We start from the raw sequence: 21,676 nt of genomic DNA on the forward strand, positions 1-21,676 counted from the left end.
ACGTGCAGCTGCTGGGTGACCTTGGGCTACTCACACTTCTTTGAAGTCTCTCAGCCCCACTCTCCTCACAGAGTGTTTGTTGTGGGGGAGGAAGGGAAAGGAGAATGTTAGCCGCTTTGAGACTCCTTCGGGTAGTGATAAAGCGGGATATCAAATCCAAACTCTTCTTCTTCCTCCTTGCCTCCCTGTCCTGCTGTGTCTCATCAGGTGTCTATTTTAAAAAAGAAAAGAAGTGTTTAACCAGCCGTGCTTTACCCTCTTGCCACAAAATCCACATTGACAGGCAAAAGACTATTTTTTACCGTCACCGCAACCCTGCAGAGGCTCGGCGGCTCCAACCACTGCTATTTACACCTCCTCTGGTGTTGTGCGGTCATTGAGGAAGCCCAATACAGTGATTGAAAAAAGAAGCCTGTCTCCTTCCTGGAGTCTGTGGGTTTTATTATTATTATTATTATTATAGTTGCATAACCAGGAGCTGACAACACCAGATGCCCCTTGCACCCCAATCATTCTCCTGCCCGTCACGCCCTGATCACGAGCTGCTTTACTCAGACATTCTCCAAGAGGGATCGAGATTACAGGGAGACTTGACCTTGAGCTCTGGATCGTGGCCGCAGATGAGATGGGTGGGAAACAGCTGGGGAGAGAAGGGGCACCTCACCTGTGGAATCTGATGATCTAAAAAAAAGGGCAATCCGAGCCTGAAAGGTTTTTTTACACATGTTAAGCTGACATTGCTTAAATATTAACAGCACGGCGATAACAAACAATCGAAAGACCTACATCTCGGTGACTACAGGCGCTGGCTAAAAAATTCTGCCTGCAGTTAAGAACATAATAATTGCCCTCCTGGATTAGCTAGCTCAATGGCCCATCTAGTGCAGCATCCTGTTCTGACGGTGGATACCCAACCAGATGCCCACGGGAAACCAAGGAACACAACAGGAATCATAGAATCCTAGAGTTGGAAGAGACCACCAGGGCCACCCAGTCCAACCCCCTGCCAAGCAGGAAACACCATCAAAGCATTCCTGGCAGATGGCTGTCAAGCCTCTGCTTAAAGACCTCCAAAGAAGGAGACTCCACCACACTCCTTGGCAGCAAATCCCACTGTCAAACAGCTCTTACTGTCAGGAAGTTCTTCCTAAGGTTTAGGTGGAATCTTCTTTCTTGTAGTTTGAATCCATTGCCCTGTGTCCGCTTCTCCGGAGCAGCAGAAAACAACCTTTCTCCCTCCTCTATATGACATCCTTTGATATATTTGAACATGGCTATCATATCACCCCTTAACCTTTTCTTCTCCAGGCTAAAAATACCCAGCTCCCTAAGCCGTTCCTCATAAGGCATCGTTTCCAGGCCTTTGACCATTTTGGTTGCCCTCCTCTGGACACGTTCCAGCTTGTCCGTATCCTTCTTGAACTGTGGTGCCCAGAACTGGACACAGTATTCCAGGTGAGGTCTGACCAGAGCGGAATACAGTGGTACTATTACTTCCCTTGATCTAGATGCTATACTCCTATTGATGCAGCCCAAACTTGGCAAGAGGGATGCCCCCAAACTTGGCAAGAGGGAGGCGTTTTGGTAAAGCAGTGGAGTGGGTGAGGTACTGCCTCTTGCGCTCCCGCAGCCCGAGGCGGCCGCTTCACCTGGCCCAACAGGTGGGCCGGCTCTGCTCAAGGGTGAGCTGGGTTTGCACAGCAGCCATGTGTCTTTCTTATACCGAGGGCACTTTTGTGCGTGCTCACCAACCAGCCAATCTGTTAGCAAACCCAGTTTTGCATTTTGCAGGGGACAAGTGCGAAATGTTCATTCTGTTCTTCCTATTTTTAGGCGGCCGAGAAGTTTTTGGCTGTCATGGGGACCGGGAGCCATGCACACGTCTTGGCAGATGGATGAGGTGGTAAAAAAACGAGAGGAGAGAACAGAATGCAGTGGGAACAACGCTTCCTATGGCAAATACGCTGCAATCTCCCTCAGAATGCCTTGTTGGTAATTTAGGACCGATAAATGGAGGCCAGAGCTTGCCGTATGATGAGGCAGAGGAAAGGAGCTGCCTCAGGTGGCAGGTGCTGAGATGCGGGGAGGGAACAGATAACTGCATACTCCTCCCAAAGTTTTGCAGCACCCCACAAAAGGAGTAATTGATGCATCAATCTGGGGTTCATAGCTAACACCCCAAAACCCAACGTTGCCCGATTCACTCAAAACCGGCGCCGAAGGTTGGCAAAAGTTTTGCAGCTTTTTGCAGCAAAAGCTCCACATTTTGCTGTGCTCCACAAACGGAGCAATAGACCATTTACATTTGCACATAACTTGTCCCCATTCCCCCAGGGAGAAAACCTTGGGAAATGTAGTTTGCTCAGGGTGCTAGGAATTGTAGCACGGTGATGGATAAAATACATTTCCCAGGAGACTTTGGGGGAGGAGGGATGCCATGGGCTTTAAATATATTTATGACCTTAGTTATAATCGAAGCAGGCCTATTGAAATTTGCCTCCATACTTTTAAAAAAACATGGCCTGCCCCAAGGAATCCTGGGAACTGTAGTCTGTCTAGGCTGCTGGGAACTGTCACTCTGTGTGGGGCAAACTACAGTCCCCACAATCCTTTGGGGAAGCCACTTCCTCTTAGTTACCTGTGTGGCGGAAACTCATTGATGAGGGGGAAATGCACTCTGCACAGCCTCAGAGGTGCTCTTATTCATTCATAGTAGGGCCTTTGATAAGTGCTTTGGGTGCTTGGACTTTGGCTGCTTCCCTGCCAATAACGAGATGAGATAATTCTCTTTCTCTCAATCTCTCCTACGACCAATAATTTTCCCGCCCATTTTTCTCCCTCGCCCATCCACCACTCCGCTCCCCACGCGCATGCGCCGTTGTTTCCCGTCTCAAAAATCAATCTTTCTCCGGTAGGCTCTCGCGAGATCTCCCTTTCGCTGCCTTTCCCCAGGACCCTGCCGTACGTCCCATGTACCTCTCCGCGGCGCGCACGCGCGCGTTCTAGGGCTTCGGGTATAAACGCCTAACCAATCAAAGCAGGCTGTGGTTGGTGGGGGGGGGGAGGAAAAGGGTAGGCGTTGCGATCTCAAGCGCAGCAGCCAATCCCGCAATCCTGCGCGTGCGCTGCCGAACCGAACCGACCAATGGGGCCCGGGGTGCTGGGCGCGCGCCCCAGCGCCGCCCAATCGGAGAAGAGGGCTCGCGGAGATCGCCCAATCGGGCGTGGGCGTGTGGTGTTGGTGGGGCGGCCGTCTCTCTCCTCCTCTCTCTTTGGCCAGGCGACGGCCACGCCCCTCCTCCTCCCCCTCCCCCTCCCACCCCAGCTCCGCGTTCCCCTGAAGGGCCGGGCTTGGGAGCGCAGGTAGGCCTCACGAGCAGCCTCGGCCTCGCGTAGCTCGCCGAGCCGGGTGATGACGACGGCGACGCTACTGCTGCCGCTACTGAGGCGAGGCCCTCGTTGAGGAAGAAGGCCGCCGCCGCCGCCATGCCGGCAAAGAGGAAGCTGGTGCCGCCGGCCCTCAACATCACCCCGACCATCGCCGAAGGGCCCAGCCCCACAGGCGGGGAGGTCGACGGCTCCGAGTGAGTGCGTGACGGAGGCGGGGAGGGAAGCGGGTGGGGGGGGGAGGTGTCTCCGAGGTGAGGAGGCCTTTGGAAGTGGGGCTGGGAGGCAGAAGGGGGCAGGGGGAGGTCTAGGAAAGGGAAGGCAGGGTGTGTGTGTGTGGGGGAAGGGGTGTTATACTGAATTATTATTAAGGCAGGTGGAGGGAGTGTTATACTGATTTATTATTATAGGAGTAGGGGGTGTTAGACTGAATTATTATTATTAAGGCACGGTGTGTGGGAGGAGAGGTGTAAGACTGAATTATTATTAAGGCGGGGGGAGGGGTATTATACTGAAATTATTATTATGGCATGGTGTGTGTGGGGGAGGGTGTTAGACTGAATTATTAAGGCAGGATGGGGGAGGAGGTGTTAGACTGAATTATTATTATTAAGGCAGGGGGAAGGGGATGTTAGACTGAATTATGATGATGATGATGATGACAGGCTGTGTGGGGGAGTGGGGTATTAGACTGAAATAATAATAATAATAATAATAATAATAATAGCAGCTTGTGGGATGCTCTTCCCAGGGAGGCTGCTTGCAATATATTTAGGTGCCAGCCAAAAACATTCCTCTTCATTCCTGCATTGCAGGGGGTTAGGCTGGGTGACCCTTCCAACTCTACAATTCTAGGGTTCTCCCACAACCTTTGGCTCATTAAATCATCTGTTTAAAGTGGTTGGGTTTTTTGGGGTGTGTGTAATTGTTTTTGTTATTTGCTGCGGTATGTGTTTTATATATACACACACACACACACACACACACACACACACACATATATATATATATATATATATATATATTTGCAAAGTGTCTTGTAATCATGGATGAAGGTGTAGAAATATAGTAAATAATAATAATTGCCCACCCTTCCCCCGTAAGGTCTCAGGGCAGGTTGCAGCAACTGAAAAGCATAACGCTTCCACGGAAAAAACACAACGTTACACAAGGTGTTTTTTTTTTTTAAGTGTATTGCGATCATGGGAAGAAGGTGCTTCCTTTAAATACATATAAAAGTAGGGGTGTGGGGATGCAGAGGTGGAGAAGAGGAGGTCTAGGAAAGGGAATAAAGGGTGTGTGTGTGGGGGGGGTTAGACTGAGGGAGGAAGGGTGGGCGCTTGTGGGAATAATTACTGTATTATTATTATCCGCCCTTCCCTTTAAGGTCCTGGGGCTGGTTACAGCAACTAAAAGACAACACTAAGATGAAAAGTACAGTGTTGCGCAACGTTTTAAAACAACTTAGCAATCTCAGAAAGAAGGCATGTCCTTATAAATAGGTACCTCAGGTGCCAAAAGCCGGGTCAGAAGAGGTGAGGATTCAGCATTTACCGAAAACTATTATCACTATGATTACTTGCTGAATTTGTTGGCCGCTTAGGGGGCAACCCAATGTGACTTACAACCAAACAGACAACCACCACTGCTGTCCCCTGCCACATAGATAGATAGATAGATTAATTAATTAATAATTGAATTGAATTTCTGTATCAGAGAATCATGTTAAAACCAAGAGGGAAAAGTATAAGAAGAACAACAACAACAACAGCTATTATCCCCACCCTTTTCTCTGACAGGGAACTCAAGGCAGCTTACAGATAAAAATAAGAACAGCTAAAGTGAAGTTGCCAGACGCCCCTCAAGAGTTGCACAACTTGGGAGGAGGGGTCTCCACAGAAAATGCCGTCTCTTGTCATTGCCACCACCTTGAGTTTCTGAGGGCATCAAGGGGGCACCCTCTGCCAGTCTTAGGACCCAATAGGTCTGTAGGGAAGGGGCCGGTCTTTCACGTATTTGAGGAGTTTAGGGCTTTAAACACTGTTTAATGGCCTGGTGTGTTTGTGTTTATGTTTTTAAATGTGTTGTTCTAAATTGCTTGTAGACCTTTGGGTCCCAAACTCTAGGTATAATTTTTTTTTTTTAAATTTACTGGTTGCTTTTTTACTGAGGTAACTCAAAGCAACTGACATTATGTAAGCAAACAAATTAAAGCTAGCACAACATAAAAACATCTAAAAGACCACACCTATTGTTAAAAGGCAAGATTGAAACATCCCACCCACTCAAGGAGGCCAAAGGCCTGGGGGGAAAAAAGATATATATTTTTTGCCTTGCACCTAAAGCTATGTTATGATGGCACCAGGCAAGTATCCCTGGGGAGAGCATTCCATAAGTGGGGAGCCACCAATGAAAAGGCCCCATTCTCCTATTGTTGTGCTCCAGACCTCCTAAGGAGGGAGCACTGGAAGAAGTGCCTCAGATGACAATCGCAAAGTCCAGGTCAGTTCATATGGGGAGAGGTAGTGGAGCCTTGAGCCACATAAGTTCCGGTAGTATTAGTATTTATTATCAGTGGGTTGCATGCAACTAAGTCCTACTCAGGGTAGACCCGTTGAAATGAATAAACCTAAGGTAGCCATGCCTATTATTTTCAATTGATCTACTCTGAGTAGGGCTGTCACTGGATACAACTCAATAACAATTAGGGAGACAGCTGGAGAGGAGAAGTATGTCTCTTAAGAGCATGTGACTTTAAAGGGGGATTCCATTTATGGAAGGGAGAAGGAGATCTGGGCAAGAGTGGATGAAGGGGGCTTTGACTGAAAGGTTACAATATCATTTATTGCAAAGTAACTGCTTAATCTTTAACTCTTTTTAGTAGTTCACATAAAATTACAAAAAAAGATGAATCATGCAAAGCATTATTTTTTGCTGTTGAGTATTATAACTGAGCTAGATGTTGAGTAATGGAGCAGGAAGAGCAGCTGGGAGATGTGAACACATGTGAAGGGGGGTCCATGTGGGCAGGTGGTCTGGAAAGGGACGCCAACGATTGGAGGGGCTTGAGATGGAATTGTTATTATTAATGGTGTTGGGATGGTTGTGGAATGTAAGAGGAGACGATTAATGAGCAGGTGTAACTAGAAGAGACAGAGGGAGAATGTGGGGGTTGGAGGGGAACTTTTTGTTAGTAGCATTGGTAATAGGTTGAGATGGGTGTTGAAGTGTTACTGTATATGAGGGTGGGGGAAAGCAGATGAGGCAATGAACCTGAGGGGGGTGGCATCTGGGAGAGAGAGGTGTGTGCTATATTCAGTTGGACTTATTCCCAAGTAAGTGTGTATAGGATCGCAGCTTAAAAGAGGAATCCATATATGGAGGAGACCAGGGTTTGGGTTAAATGATGATTGGCGTTTAAAGGGCACCTATTCTTAGTGTCACTGGTATTGAAATGGCATGTGTTCCTGAATAGGTTGGGGGTGGGTTGAATGTTAACAGAACTGAGGAAGAAGGGAAGGCAGTATATGGATGGAGGGGAGCTGAAAGAGGTTTTCTTTATGGGAGTTTATCATTCCAGGCAAACATCCTCTCTGATCCAGGTCTCCCAGGTCACAGTGGGTCAGCGAGTCTGGCTGTTAAACCAGAAGATTGGTAGTTTGTGCCCACCCTGGGGCAGGATTCCTGCATTGCATTGGACCGGAAGGCCCTTGGGAGTCCCTTCCAACTCTACAATTCTATGATTAAACGTTTGAAGGAGCAAATTCACATGAGGAAAAAAGTCTGGGGAAGAGAATGGATTGGTAGTGTTGGCTAAGAGAGGGCGGGAGCTGCATGCAGAAGGTCCCCAGCATCCCCAAGTAGGATGGTTCAATCCCCAGCATCCCCAAGTAAGGCTGGGAATGTCCCCTGCCTGAAATTCTGGAGAGCCCCCGTCAGTGGCTGCTGGCAAAAACTGAGCAATGGTATGACCTAGTTGTAAGGTAGTTTCTTAGGAAAGGTTGTGGTTAAAAGGGTGTCATGGAGTTCATTTGTAGAGGTGTAGAGAGATGTATGATAGGCCGGGTATAGCCCTCTGGGAAGGGTGGCTCAGATTGAAGAGGGAGTGGTGTTAAAAGAGAGCTGGATAGATGGATACCTTGCAGGGCTGGGGTTAGGTGGTAACACAATGGGGAATGCTGAGAATTAAGATAATGTAACACTTAAACCAGCAATTCTTCTATGTAAGTTGCAAGAGAACATGAAAAATGTACAGGAACAGATAACTTAAGGGCAAATGACTAGGATCCACTGGGAGGCTGGCTTGAAATTTACTGTCTACTTTCTCATTTCTCCATTCTTCCTTTGGCGGAGTGGGAGAGGGAGTTTATTTTAATTTTAAGATGGATTTACTGCCTTTCTACTCTCTTAAAAGTCCACCAGGACATTTTGCATTAATGCTGTATCTATTTTGCAGTAGTGAAGCCAAAAGAATAGCATTGATGAGAGCAACCAGATAAGACACACACCTGTTCTGCCTTGTGGAATAGAAAGCCTTTCTTAACAGTGTAATTTCACACATTCTTGCTTAGAGGTGTGTCTCACTCAGTGTTAGAAACTAGCCAAGCGCCAGGCGTGTTTTGTGACTGGCATGAGTCCAACTGTGACCGCGTGGAGGTCTCTGGATGCCAGGTTGGCAACTGGGGGAAGCAACATGTGCCTTAGAGAAGGCTCTGAAATATTTTCCTTGAGGCTTGAATTTGTTTTACTTTGGCTGGTTTTATTTGATGTTTTAATGTGTTGTCAACCACTTTAAGATTTGCTCTGTAAAGTTTAAAAGCGGTATAGAAATGAAATTAACAACAGCAACAAATAACTTCATTGTAAAAGAAAAAAAGTGACTAGACATTCCATTGTGGCGACCGTAACCTAGGTTTAAGTTGCCATTTGGTGATTAGAGTCTATATCGAGTTTCTAACACTGATCCCACTGTATTTAGTGGTGTTTGCTCTGAGGACATGGTTCAGTGGTAGAGCACATGCTTTATATGTTCAGTATCCTGGATCCTACACCTGATCCTACACCTGAATAGGAAATATTATCGTGGAGAGCTGCTGCCAGTTGATGTAGAATACCTTGTAGAGCCTTATTTTATTTGTTTATTATTTCTTAACTATTTATACCGCCCTTCATCCAAGGATCAAAGGACAGTTAAAAGGCCATAGGTGGTTTAATTAATCAAAGGCCTGCCTGGGAGAAAAGGACTATTTTTGCCTAGCACCTAAGGATACGTAATGAAGGTGCCAGGTGAGCTTCCCTACGAAGTGTTGTTGTTAAGTCGTTTAGTCGGGTCCAACTCTTCGTGACCCCATGGACCAGAGCATGCCAGGCACTCCTGTCTTACACTGCCTCCCGCAGTTTGGTCAGACTCAGGTTGGTAGCTTCGAGAACACTGTCCAACCACCTCTGTTCTCCTCTTCTCCTTGTGCCCTCAATCTTTCTCAACATCAGGGTCTTTTCCAGGGAGTCTTCTCTTCTCATGAACAAATGGGGAGCCACCGCAGCCCCCTTTTGTGGAGGGGGCACGTGACGAAGGGACTCAGGTGGTGATCACAGGTTCTACTCCCACCATACCTGACCATTGGCCATGCTGACTAAGGATGATGGAAGTTGGAGTCCAGCAAGATCTGGAGGGCCACAGTTTCCAAGCCTTGGGGTAAACAGGTTTCAGCTGGACCTGTGGCCTGGCTCAGTGTAAGATAGTTTTGTATGTTCTTAGGATTTCAGTTTCTTTCTTCTTCTTTTTTTAGAAGCTCACTGGAGTAAGTTGGTGGACTGAGCGACCTTAGGGAGAAGGGCATGGCAATAGAAAAGGCCTTGCTTTTCATCTGCTATAGCTTGTTATTGGAAAACTGTTCAGGACTTCTCTGTAGACCAATGGTGTCAAACCTTACGGAGCATTGCATTGAAAACATTACTTGTCCATTTAAACTGCTTAGAAGTCAAGACTTGCTGGGCTCCGTTTATATCATCTGGTGCATCTTTATTGAACATCTATCAAAAAGCATCCTTACAGTGACCATCAATATAGTATGTTGGTAGATATGGATGATGTTAACTTCTGACTTTGGACCTTTGGACTTTCTGTTGGTAATAACGTCTTTTGTGTGTATCTTAAAAGGTCTTGGGCAGTGAAAAAGGTCTCATTCGTAGTACTGTATGTTTTTACCTGGTTAAGCTTCTGCATTTTTTGTTTTATTGTGATAATGGCAGACATTTAATCGCAGTGAAAATGAAGGAAAAGCCCTGCTTTTCATAACTTACAGCTACCCTGATGACTTACATCCCATCTAAGATTAGGGGTAGATGTATTGTTATTAATAGCATTTCTCAGTTTACCCCTCTCTGTTGTTATTTCCCCCAGCGATTACTACCTGAAATGACAGGTGTCGGCTATCCAGAAGCTGTGTGTGGAATGCTGTTCAAAGAGAGCCATATATGGGGTTCAATTAGGCATGTTTAGGTGAATAACGTTTTGTGGGGAAGAGGCCCTGTTACGCTAATATCACTGGAGTGAGGAAGGGCAACGGAAGGTGATTTAGAAGAAAACACTGTCAAAGAAATGAATTGGGCAGGGTTGAGTATTCATTGGGGGGGGGGGTCAGGTCAAGAACTGGGAGGAGGAGAGGTGTCTATATGGTGCTGTAAAACTGTGTATGGAAGCAGTTAGTTGGGAAGATGGTGGGGTAGAGAAGGGATGCATAATAAAGATATGGGGAGGGGGATGAGGCAAGGAATGGGGTAGACGCAGGGGTGGCCAACTCCTGAGAGACTGCGATCTACTTATAGAGTTAAAAACTGGCAGTGATCTACCCCCTGTTGGGGGGGTTCAGGTCAAAGTTGGTGAGCTTTTTTAGGGAAGGGGAAAGCCCTGTTTTGGGGGGGTGCAGGGCAAAAAAATGAGCTTTTTTTTAAGGGGAGCCAAAGTTGTTGAGCTTCTTTAGGGGGAGCCAGTGATCTACCAGTGATCTACCATAGACGTCCAGTGATCTACTGGTAGATCAGGATCTACCTGTTGGACATGCCTGGGGTAGAGGAAGTCAGAAAGTGAGTTTAAGGCAAGCACCATAGCACAGAGGTAGAGCATCTCTGCCTTGCATGCAGAAGGTCCTGGGTTCAGGCTTCAGGTAGGGCTGAAATCCTTTGCTGCTGCTGCTACCAGTCAGTTTAGACAATACTGAGCCAGATAGACCAGTAGTCTGATTCAGTGCAAGGTAGCTTTACAGGTTCCTAAAGGAGGATTATGTGGGAAATGCTTGGCTAGAGAGCTGTCGTGATTGTGATGAAGGGGGAGCTTTGGCAGGGGGGCTGGGTACATTGAAGAGGGTTGCCTTGGAGTGAGAATTGTTTCTAGGGATCCAAATGTAGGCTTTGCATTCTGACTTCAGAGAATCAGACTTTGCGGGGGAAGCAGTTGGTGTAGAAAGTGAGATCTGATCAGGAAGCCCAGACAATGGAGTTGAGGGCTGCTTCTTAGTCAGAATAAATTTGACCTGTGCAGAAGAGCTGCTGCTGCTATAGGAATGTCAGAATGCACCCTTGATGCACAAAGCACACAAGGAGGGTGTACTGGAGAGTAAGGCTCAACTGGCAGCAGTTGGGCAAGAAAAGGGGGGGGGTGTAAAAGGCTCTCTCTCTGAAGCAGCTGTCCTTCACCACAAAGGGTAATGTGGGATCGCCTTTACACCTTCATGCCATTGTTAGGGAGAGGGTTGCCACTCAGCACACTTAGCTGGAGAGAGATCACTGAATTTCCTTACATGTTGTCTTGCTAGATAAGCCCCTTCAGGAATACTACCAAATAAACTGATAGTGCTTCAGTTTCCTAGGAAGCCAATCTCACATAGTGAAAGTCCCTACACTCTGGCACCACAGTTTTGAGGGTCGTGACAACACAGAGTGATTTGCCATGGTAATTTATGTGCGGGGCCCAGCCAATAGTCTCACTTCTCAGGCTTTGGTAGAAGCAGTGGGACAGATTGGGAATCCGGGGAGACTCAACAGTTTCCTCCCGTCTTTCCTTTAGAGCACATCTTGTTGACCTCCAGAAGAAACTGGAAGAACTGGAACTGGATGAGCAGCAGAAGAAACGGTTGGAGGCTTTTCTCACCCAGAAGGCCAAAGTTGGAGAGCTGAAAGATGACGATTTCGAGAGGATTTCTGAGCTGGGAGCCGGTAATGGTGGAGTGGTCACCAAAGTACAACACAAACCCTCAGGGCTAATCATGGCACGGAAGGTGAGGAGGAGGAGGAGGGTGATGTCTCATCCAATGTGACCAAATGTTTGGGGGCTTCTGCAGAGGTGGCAAGAAACAGTTGAGCCATAACCAGTAAACCTATGATGAGAATTCTGTGGGGGCGAGCCAAATCTAGCAGGTATGTAGCCTGAGTTGTCATTGCCACCTCATTTAATTTACAGTGGTACCTTGGTTTAAGAACAGCTTAGTTTATAAACAGCTTGGATTAAGAATGCTGCAGACCCCAAAGTAGGTGTTTTGAAATTGAGTCCCCCGCTGCTGTGGGAAAGCACACCTTGGAACGGATTAAGTTCGTAAACCAAGGTACCACTGTATTAAAGATTCTGGGCTAGCTTGAAAAAGATTTGACTTTGTATCTTTCTAGTGTCTGGAGTTTGTCTTTAAAGTGCCTTTGGGTGGTGTCAGGGAACTGTCCCTGATGCAGCGCAAGGTGGTGGAAGGGCTCTCCGGATGCTACAGAGAGCCCCAGTCCCACCTTGCCAGCAGCACCTCCTCTGGTAGCGAAAACAGCAGCGAGACGTCCAGCAAGGAGGGGGAGAGTTCACAGGGGAAAGGGAGTAGAGGCTCTGGGGATGCAAGAGAGACCCAGCACTCCCACAGTCCCGAGGGCGATACAGGGGGAACGCAATTTCCGTTGCCCCAAAGACGTGGGGTGAAAAGAAAGGATGGAAGGCAGGGTTTTCGTATACCGAAACTCTTTTGTTGGGGTCAGAACTGGAAGGGGCCATTCCCGGATTCTGACACCGCTTGATACAGACATGAACTTTTAAGCTCTGCACTGTATATAGTTTGCACAATAAAATCAATAAAGGAAACAGCGGAGTCCTGGCTGCTTACCCATGAGCAACTAAACTGAGAACCTTACAGCTGGCAATATGGAAATAGTTATTGGTGCAGCCTTTTATGCCCTTCGTTCCTTTGTTCCCCACCCCTTCCCTTTTCTCTCCACAGCTGATTCACCTGGAGATCAAGCCTGCCATCCGAAACCAGATAATCCGTGAGCTCCAGGTGCTTCACGAGTGTAACTCTCCATACATTGTGGGTTTCTATGGCGCCTTCTACAGCGATGGGGAGATAAGCATCTGTATGGAGCATATGGTAAGTCAGTCTTGGTTTTCTCTCCCACCTTCTTAAGGTGTTCAGCACCTGTTCAGCACCAGTCAGAGCATCTGCTATATTCTCTCTCTCTCTTTCTTTCTCTCTCTTTCAGATTGTGCATTTTTAGCTTTGTTTCATTTAAAGAATCGTAACATAGCAGAGATTTGTATTAAGTAATGTATGCTGTGGGCAAGGTGGATAAAATAGAAAGTTTGAGAATCGCTTTGGCTTGCTTACATGTCTCCAGTGTTGTGAGGCATTGATTTAGTGGATGGCAAAGGACGCCAGTGCTTTTTTCCCCTTTTCTTAAGATACGTGTCCCACCTCTCAATCAAAATAATGGCCAAGGTGGCTTACTCATACACATATATGCATACACAAGTGGGTTTCTTTTAATGATAGGCAGTGACGGTACAGCAGCAGCAGCAGAACTAAGAGCAGCTATGAAACAAAGGTCAAAATTAGTCCCTCCAATACATTATACCATTAATAAATTATGCAAAACATTAGCTAAAGTATATAATGGTAAACAAATTCATACGGAACACCAACAATTCATGGAATGCACATAGTATATACATATACAAAGATGCAAAAACAACCCCCCTTAACAATCACAGGAAGTTTTATGGGCATGCTAATTGCAGAACTAACTCGGCTCAGTCCATCAGACGCCTGGGAAGCAAGGTCGGCCTTTACCTGTTGTTGAAAAGTTGCCAACAAAGGTGGCAAGTGGGGAGTCACAATTGAAAATCCTCTTGTCACTGCGAAAAAAAAGTGTCAAAAGGCCCCCCCTTCCCGAGGAAGCAAAAAATAACTATTACTGATTCGAGGTATAAAAATGCTTGAGAAGAAAAGTTTTTATTATCAGTAAAATTTGGTTGCGGCTGGGGAGTTACGTACACCATGTACCTTTGTGCCATGCCTGTGTCTGGGTAAGAGATGAGGTAGCACCCTGTCTCCATACAGGAATGCCTGGCTTGCGCGGGGGTGTGAACTAATGTTTTACTTTATGTCAGCTGGTCTCTTTTCCTCTGAGTTTAGGATGGAGGTTCCCTAGATCAGGTTTTGAAAGAAGCCAAGAGAATTCCTGAGGATATCTTGGGGAAAGTCAGCATAGCGGTGAGTATGCTGCTGCCTTCCTCTTTAAAAAAAGAAAAGAAAAGCTCGTGTGAAGAAAATAGGCTCAGCTTGGTTCGATAGAATGCTTGGAAATGGATTTGTTTCCTGGTAGACTGGCCATAGAAATCTCTAGCAGGAACCCTCCATGATTCATTTGAATGCCCCCCCACCCAGCATCTTCTCTGCTTTTTGTTTTTCCTTCCATCGGACGTCCTTCCTGCCCTTTGGAAATTCAGTGTTTTCATGCAGCCTTTTTAGGACACTTTCTTGGGGACCTCAACAGTCCACCCTCTACGGCAGGGGTGGCCAACTCCCAAGAGACTGTGATCTACTTACACAGAGTTAAAGACTGGGGTCAAAGTTGTGGGCTTTTTTTGGAAGGAGGAAGGCCCGTTTTTTAGGGAGGAAGAAAGCACTGTCTTTTGGGGGTGTGCAGGGCAAAAATGTTGAGCTTTTTTTTAAGGGAGCAAAACTTGTTGAGCTTCTTGGGGGGCAGTGATCTACCACAGACATCCAGTGATCTGCCGGTAGGCCACAATCTACCTGTGGGACATGCCTGCTCTACAGCATGGGTAGGCAAACTAAGGTCTGGGGGCTGAATCCGGCCCAATCGCCTTCTAAATCCAGCCCTCAGACGGTCCGGGAATCGGCGTGTTTTTGTACGGGTAGAATGTGTCCTTTTATTTAAAATGCATCTCTGGGTTATTTGTGGGGCCTGCCTGGTGTTTGTTTTTACATGAGTAGAATGTGTGCTTTTATTTAAAATGCATCTCTGGGTTATTTGTGGGGCATAGGAATTCGTTCATTTCCCCCCCAAAATATAGTCTGGCCACCCACAAGGTCTGAGGGACAGTGGACTGGCCCCCTGCTGAAAAAGTTTGCTGACCCATGCTCTATGGGGGAACCCCCCCCCCCATCAATCCCACCATTTTCATGATAAAGGCTGCAAGAGGAAACCTGATGCAGAGAAGCATACCCAGCTTTCTGCATTTCCCCAGCCCCGTATCACAGAAGAAATCAAAAAAGGCATACCACAAGGTAGCCAAGAAATCTAGATGCAGATCCCCAGACCTCTCCTGTTTGGATTCCTCCTCTGCTGCTTCAGCTTCTGGACTTCTCTCTGCCATAAACTCTCCCTGCTCAGCTCACCAATCCCTGTTACTTCTTCCGCTTTTGAGACCTCCTCCTCCCAGTCTTTCCCCTCTGACCACTCAACCGTCATCCCCCCACAGCCACTCCCTGGCTCTGAGCCTTCTTCCCTTGGGGGTTCCCTAGCTGGTTCCTCCCACCACTCCTCTACATCCAACCAGTCCATGACGTCCACTCATTGGGAGGGTGCTGCAGCCTCCTTTGAGCTTCTGGCCTCGGCCACGCTACGTCTGCTGATGCTCAAAGTAGGCTTTTTGGTAGCCATTGTCTCAGCTAGATGGGTGTGGGAGCTTAGTGCCCTTTCAGCCCAGGGGAACCCATGGGCCTTTTCAAAAAGGTTCCCAGAACAAATCATGTATCCCTAAAGTGAATTCCACTTTCCGTAGGAGTCATGGTTTTGTTCTCCCATCTGCCAGTTAGTTGTGCCAGTTTTCTCTGTGGGTCAGAGTTTCTTTAGGGCTTGGCCAGAATGGAAACTGAGAAGGCTCCTGAGAGGGAAACAGGGAGGAACATTCAAATGGTACATGGAGATTTCCTGTGTATGCTGCTGGAGAGACTTCATCCCTGTGGCTGTGTAGCATCCTCTGCCAGGAAACCCTCCTTTCTATGTTCCGTTCTTTGCAGGTACTCACATTTGCATTTCTGTAGCTTTCTGCTCCTCTGTTACAGGAGCCCACGCGGAGTCGTGTTTGAACCTAGGTGCAAACACCAGCTTAGCCAACAACTCAGTGGGGGACCTTGGGGCAATGGTGGAAAACTGTTTTTTTGTTTTCGTTTCTAATCCAAGGTCCACATTCTCTCCTGGGCAGCCTTCTGAGGGCCACTTGCCAGTGGTGAGCAGAGCCAATAGCAAAGTGGATAGGCCAGCAAGTGCTAATTTTACTTTTGTACAAGTGAACCGGTTCCTGCACACACTCAGAACACCTGTGTATCCTGACAAGCAGGAAGTATTTTCAGAGTTCAAGGGCACATTCCAGCAAGGCAAAAACACAAGGGTGCAAAACAGGGAGAGTTCAGAGGGCTGTATCTGGCCTCTGGGTTTGAAGTTCCCTGCCTTAGGAGCACTCTCTCCCCCCACATTAGTGGGTAAAATGGGGGAATACAGTCGTACCTTGGAAGTTGAACAGAATCCATTGTGGAAGTCCGTTCAACTTCCAAAACGTTTGGAAACCAAAGCGCGGCTTCTAATCAGCTGCAGGAAGCTCTGCAGCCAATCAGAAGCTGTGGAAGCCCCGTCGGACGTTCAGCTTCCAAAAAATAGTTTGCAAACCGGAACTGTCACTTCCGGGTTTGCGGTGTTCCGGAGCCAAAATGTTTGGGAACTAAGCTGTTCCAAAATCAAGGGACAACTGTATTAGCAGCTCAATTCTGAGGAAGTAGAGAAGGATAACAATTCTTTTTTCCCTTGCTTACAGAGTGTCTAAAAAATAGCCAGATGCCTTCCTATTTCTTCTCTAAATGAAAGGCGTTGCATGAATTATTTTAACAATGCTTAATAACCACTTTTCAGGAACAAAGGTCCATTGGGTTTGCCGGCTGCTCTTCCTTACTTTAAAACTGTTGATGATGAAAGTGCGATGAAAGTGAAACTCTTGTGTTGGTTTTGAGGGCTCCCTCCTTTAACATGGAAGAGAACTTCCCCAAATGGAGCGGAGGGGGAGTCTTTATCAAATGTCACTCCTGCTCAAGGTTAGGCCCATTTGATGGACATGACTAATTTGCCTTCATTAATTTCAGTGGGTCTATTCTGAGTGTCAGTCAATCAAGTGTATTAGGCAACCAAATGCAGGTTATAGTCAAAGGAGAACAAAAAATGGGCAAAGATGGATGAAAAATATGAAAAGATGTCATATAGAGGAGGGAGAAAGGTTGTTTTCTGCTGCTCCAGAGAAGCAGACACAGAGCAGTGGATTCGAACTACAAGAAAGAAGATTCCACCTAAACATTAGGAAGAACTTCCTGACAGTGAGAGCTGTTGGACAGTGGGATTTGCTGCCAAGGAGTGTGGTGGAGTCTCCTTCTTTGGAGGTCTTGAAGCGGAGGCTTGACAAGCCATCTGTCAGGAATGCTTTGATGGTGTTTCCTGCTTGGCAGGGGGTTGGACCGGATGGCCCTTGTGGTCTCTTCCAACCCTGTGATTCTATGATTCTAAAAAGCAGGCCAATTGTTGAGGTAGCAAAATCCAGGCATAGATCTATAGTGGGGGCTCAGAGAAGCCTAAGTTCCCGTGAAAGGTTCTGGCCCAAACAGAATGAAATGAGAGGGGAGAAATGGGGAAGTAGAAGAAACATCAAATACGCCAGCCCCCTCAAGCCCCACTCGAAATTTTGGAGTGGGGACCTGGACATAATTAGATCTGGTGATTTCTGGACCAGCCAGTATGGTGAGAGGGAGCCAGTCAGACCACGGAGGAAGAGAAGGTGGTACAACCTTCCTTCCTCTTTTGCAATCTGTTGCATTGGCCAACACTTGGCAGCCTTTGTCTTCCTTGATCCAGAAGAGACTGATTTCCACCCTGCGAAGCCTTCAGCTTTCCAAATCCTCATGGCGCCCTGACCTTTCTCCTCTCTTCTCCTCTCCCTCCCGCCCCCCGCCACATCACCAGGTTCTGCGAGGGTTGGCTTACTTACGAGAGAAGCACCAGATCATGCACAGAGGTGAGTGAGCAGCTGGAACACGGGGAAAACTCTGCAAGGGTCTTCTGTGCCGAGGGAACCCAGATCCCACAAGCGCAGCGGACTTACATAGACTTGGTTTCAACGCTTAATCGTGCTTCGAGGCGTTGACTTTGCAAGCCACTCTGTTTCTGGAGCTCCATTTTGGCTTGAGTTGGGCTTGGAACAACCAAGCAAGCGCCGTCGTGCCAGAACATGCCAAGGATTCCTTGGTTACATCCCACTTGCTTTCTACGATTAACAGACAGGAGGGTATCTGAATTCCACATTCATTTGGACATCAGGAATAATGGGGCCTCGACTGAGTCCTGGGAGCGAGTTTGGGAAGGGTGGGTGCTAAGCCGCTTTGCTCCAGCCGTATGTGTGATTCAAACAACGCCAGTAGTACCATGAGTGTTGAGTGATTGGCAGCAGCTTTCAAATGCCTCCCCCCCCCGCCACTTTCCATTCTGAGTTGCTGGGTGTTTATCTTTGAAAAGGCCCTGGTTGCTTCCAAAATTCAGTCAGACACAGCCTTCCTAGGTGTGCTGCTGCCCTCCATGTGTTATCAGACTCCATCAACTTCCATCAACCCCAGCTAACTTTGCCAATGGACAGAGATGATGGGAGAAGTAGTCTGACAACATATGGAGAACACTAGGTCAAAGAAAATTGTTGAATACCCATGAAATTGCATTCATTCATTTTCATTTTCATTAAAAACAAAAACAGAAAGCTGAATGCTCTGAGGGTATGTAGAACCTTCACTAAGGGCTCCCCATTGCTTGAATTGCACACACTGACATTTCCCCTCCTTTTCAGTCTTTTCTCTCAAAAATCTATTTTCAGATGTGAAGCCTTCTAACATCTTGGTGAATTCACGGGGAGAGATTAAGCTCTGTGATTTTGGAGTCAGCGGCCAGCTCATCGACTCCATGGCAAATTCCTTCGTGGGCACTCGCTCCTATATGTCTGTAGGTCCCTTTGCTATGTTTGTTGTTCTACCTTTGTTGTGTGTGTGTGTGTGTGTGTGTGCGCATCAGAAGTGGATGCTCCTAAGGTGATAAGTTTGAGCAGCACCCAGTTAGGGGCTTGGAGAACCGGCGGCCCCCACCGGGTGGCATTGGACTCTCATCAGCCCTAGTCCAGTCCAGCCCAGCCCAATGGATAGGGATAATAGGAGTCGCAGCCTGAAAACATCTGGATGGCCACTGCTGCCCCATCCCTGATGCTGTTTTTGCTACTGCGTTGTGTGTCTTACGACTGTTAATACCATGCTGCAGCTACTGGGTACATTTTCATTCTCAGATATCACTTTATTAAATTATATACTCAATGTATGAAGTCCTTGGTATGGGTCAAGAAAGTTTGATGAGTGTAAAAGTCCAACTAATGGGTTTTTTAAAAATAAATTAAAAAATGCCCCCCCCTCCAAAGAAAACCCAAACTCTAGCAATTACCGTATTTTTCGCTCCATAGGGCGCACCGGACCATAGGACGCACCTCATTTTCATAGGAGGAAACAAGGAAATTTTTTTTTCTGGTTTTCCTCCTCTAAAAGCCCTGTTTTTTTGAGGATCAGCTAAAATTTTTGCAGCTTTTTTGCAAAGGGGGAAAAGCAAAGCTCCTTTTGCAAAGGGGGAAAAGCAAAGAGGAAAAGCCCCGTTTTTATGGGGTTCAACTCACATTTCTGCAGCTTCTAAAGGAAAGGGAGCCTTTTCTACAGTTTCCAGACAGATAATCTAATCAGCCAGTCACATGTCGCTGGGGAAACAAACAACCTCCCTCTGCAGCACATTCAACAATGGAGGCCTGGGCAAGGAGCCGGGGCTGAAAGGGAGCCAGGGACTCTTATCTCTCTCCTGATCTTTTGCTGATCAGCTGCTGAGGGGGTCCTTTCAACACCCCCTTTTCTCTTTGTAAAATAAACAGCATGATCCTCTTTTGGCCCCTGGGCAATTTGGCTCCAGGGACCACCATTTGCTCCATAAGACGCACAAATATTTCCCCTTACTTTTTAGGAGGAAAAAAGTACGTCTTATGCAGTGAAAAATACGGTATGTTTTTAAGCTTTTCTCTCCAATCCAAATGGGCTGTGGATTCCCTGGCTGTGGATTTTATTTTCATAAGGACTTTTTGAGAATTGAGAAAGATCTGGCGAAGCCCCGTGGTGTTTATAGTTTGCTGTAGGTGAAGATGGTCGAAGTTTGTCAGCTCAAGGCTGTCTAATAAATGGCGGGTAAGTTAATTCGGAATGAACATGATGGCACTAAAACAGAGGTGGTGAAACAACAGCAAAGTGTGGATTGGATGGACAGTTGACCCGCAGGGGTTCGGTTTCAAGGGTAATATATATGCACGAAAATTGTGTAAATCCAAAATTGTGTTACCATTGGAGCCACCCTGTGGCTAACCAGCTTATCTTCTATAAGGCAGATGGTGATGGGGAAAGGAGGAGAAAGAGAGAATTTTTGCCAGCCCCAGAGCTGCTTGGCATTACAAAAACAGGTTATGAGCTCCTGGCTTTGCTTCCTGCGCTTGGCATGCCATCTCTGTTACTGCTGGGGATGCTCTCACGAGATTGCGCAGGATAATCCAACTTCCCACAGGATCCCACAGGTGCACCCCCACCTTGCCCATGTTTCGTTAGAATCACACAAGTTAAAATACGCTTAGGATGCGGACATACTGTATTGGCAGGGAGAAGAGTCATATTTAAGAACACTTGCCATGGTTACATTGCAATAAGCAGAAACAGCATGCTGCTGGAATGGGGAAAATTTAAATTGTATTTAAAAAAATATTGTAAGATTTAAAGTTAGGATTTTTGTTTGAAAATAAAGGATAGGCTGTCAAATATATAGCATGAATTAAATGATGTGAATTTTAGGAGAGCTAAGAATGTAGAAATAGATTTAGAAAATGTTTTTTTTTATTATAATTTTTAAAATATGTGATAGATATCAATTGGGAAGTTACACAAAATATTTTATAAGGGACGCAATAGGTGGAAACAGGAGGAAGTCCACTAAAGATGTGATGAAAATTGAGGTTTTTAATATAATAGTTCTTTTTTTTCTTTTTTTGTAGGAATGTTTTGTATTGTAGTTTTGTTTTTTGTTTATTGTTTGTTAAATGTATTTGTTGTTGTTTTTGGAAAACTTTAATAAATATTATTATAAAAAAAGAAACAGTGTGCTGCTGAGGAATACAAATAGTTCCTCCAACGTTAGTGACGGACGATGCAAAGTAAGAGATTCTTCACTGGCCACTTAGGGGGTAGAATTAAACGTGCAGTGCAGTTCCCTTTCTTAATATTTGCTTCCGCAAAGTAAAAAGAAGAAAGGAGGTCCTTTCGGTAACTGGCTGTGATCATGGCTTCCTTCTTTGGGTGGTGAGCTCTTCTGCCTTTTTACAGGCATTGCAATTCTGAATGCCTGGGGCTGCCTTAATTCCAAAATTCTCTTTATTTCTCAAGGTCACCCACTCCTTCATCCGAACTAGGCAACAGGCTGCAAAGTACAGTTTCAAGTCAGGCTTGAGGTTTGGTTGTTAAAGCCTGAACTAACCCACATCTCTTGTTTTGACCGCCTGCAGCCTGAGCGCTTACAAGGTACTCACTACTCGGTCCAGTCCGATATCTGGAGCATGGGCCTCTCTCTGGTGGAGCTGTCTATTGGAAGGTATCCCATCCCGCCGCCAGATGCCAAGGAACTGGAAGCGATATTCGGCCGCCCCGTGTTCGATGGGGCAGAAGGGGAATCCCACAGCATCTCACCACGGCCCAGGCCCCCAGGACGCCCTGTTAGCGGTAGGCATTGTACGAGGACAAGGTGTTATGATACGTCCCGGGGGGCAAGTTGTTAGACTGACCCCCAGGCAGGAACGAAGCTTGTGTGCCCTCCTGGCTACTCGAGTCCAGGGGCACATTAGTAATATGTGATTGTTCCCCGGCTCGAAGAACAACAC

The 21,676-nt window shown here is 46.7% G+C and overlaps 1 protein-coding gene across 1 annotated transcript in view; it reads left to right on the forward strand.

Moving 5' to 3' along the window:
* Positions 1-3,313: 3,313 nt before the first annotated feature.
* The window catches only part of MAP2K2 (mitogen-activated protein kinase kinase 2), a 32,625-nt gene continuing 14,262 nt past the window's right edge, over positions 3,314-21,676 (forward strand). The window contains exons 1-7 of the mRNA XM_033136572.1: positions 3,314-3,584; positions 11,453-11,663; positions 12,636-12,782; positions 13,827-13,904; positions 17,659-17,710; positions 18,557-18,681; positions 21,305-21,518. Of these exons, the coding sequence (XP_032992463.1) occupies positions 3,487-3,584; positions 11,453-11,663; positions 12,636-12,782; positions 13,827-13,904; positions 17,659-17,710; positions 18,557-18,681; positions 21,305-21,518 (925 nt within the window). The 5' untranslated portion in view covers positions 3,314-3,486. The remainder of the gene's footprint in view (positions 3,585-11,452; positions 11,664-12,635; positions 12,783-13,826; positions 13,905-17,658; positions 17,711-18,556; positions 18,682-21,304; positions 21,519-21,676) is intronic.

This window comes from Lacerta agilis, chromosome 18 (assembly GCF_009819535.1).
Source record: "Lacerta agilis isolate rLacAgi1 chromosome 18, rLacAgi1.pri, whole genome shotgun sequence".
Classification (NCBI taxonomy): Eukaryota; Metazoa; Chordata; class Lepidosauria; order Squamata; family Lacertidae; genus Lacerta; species Lacerta agilis.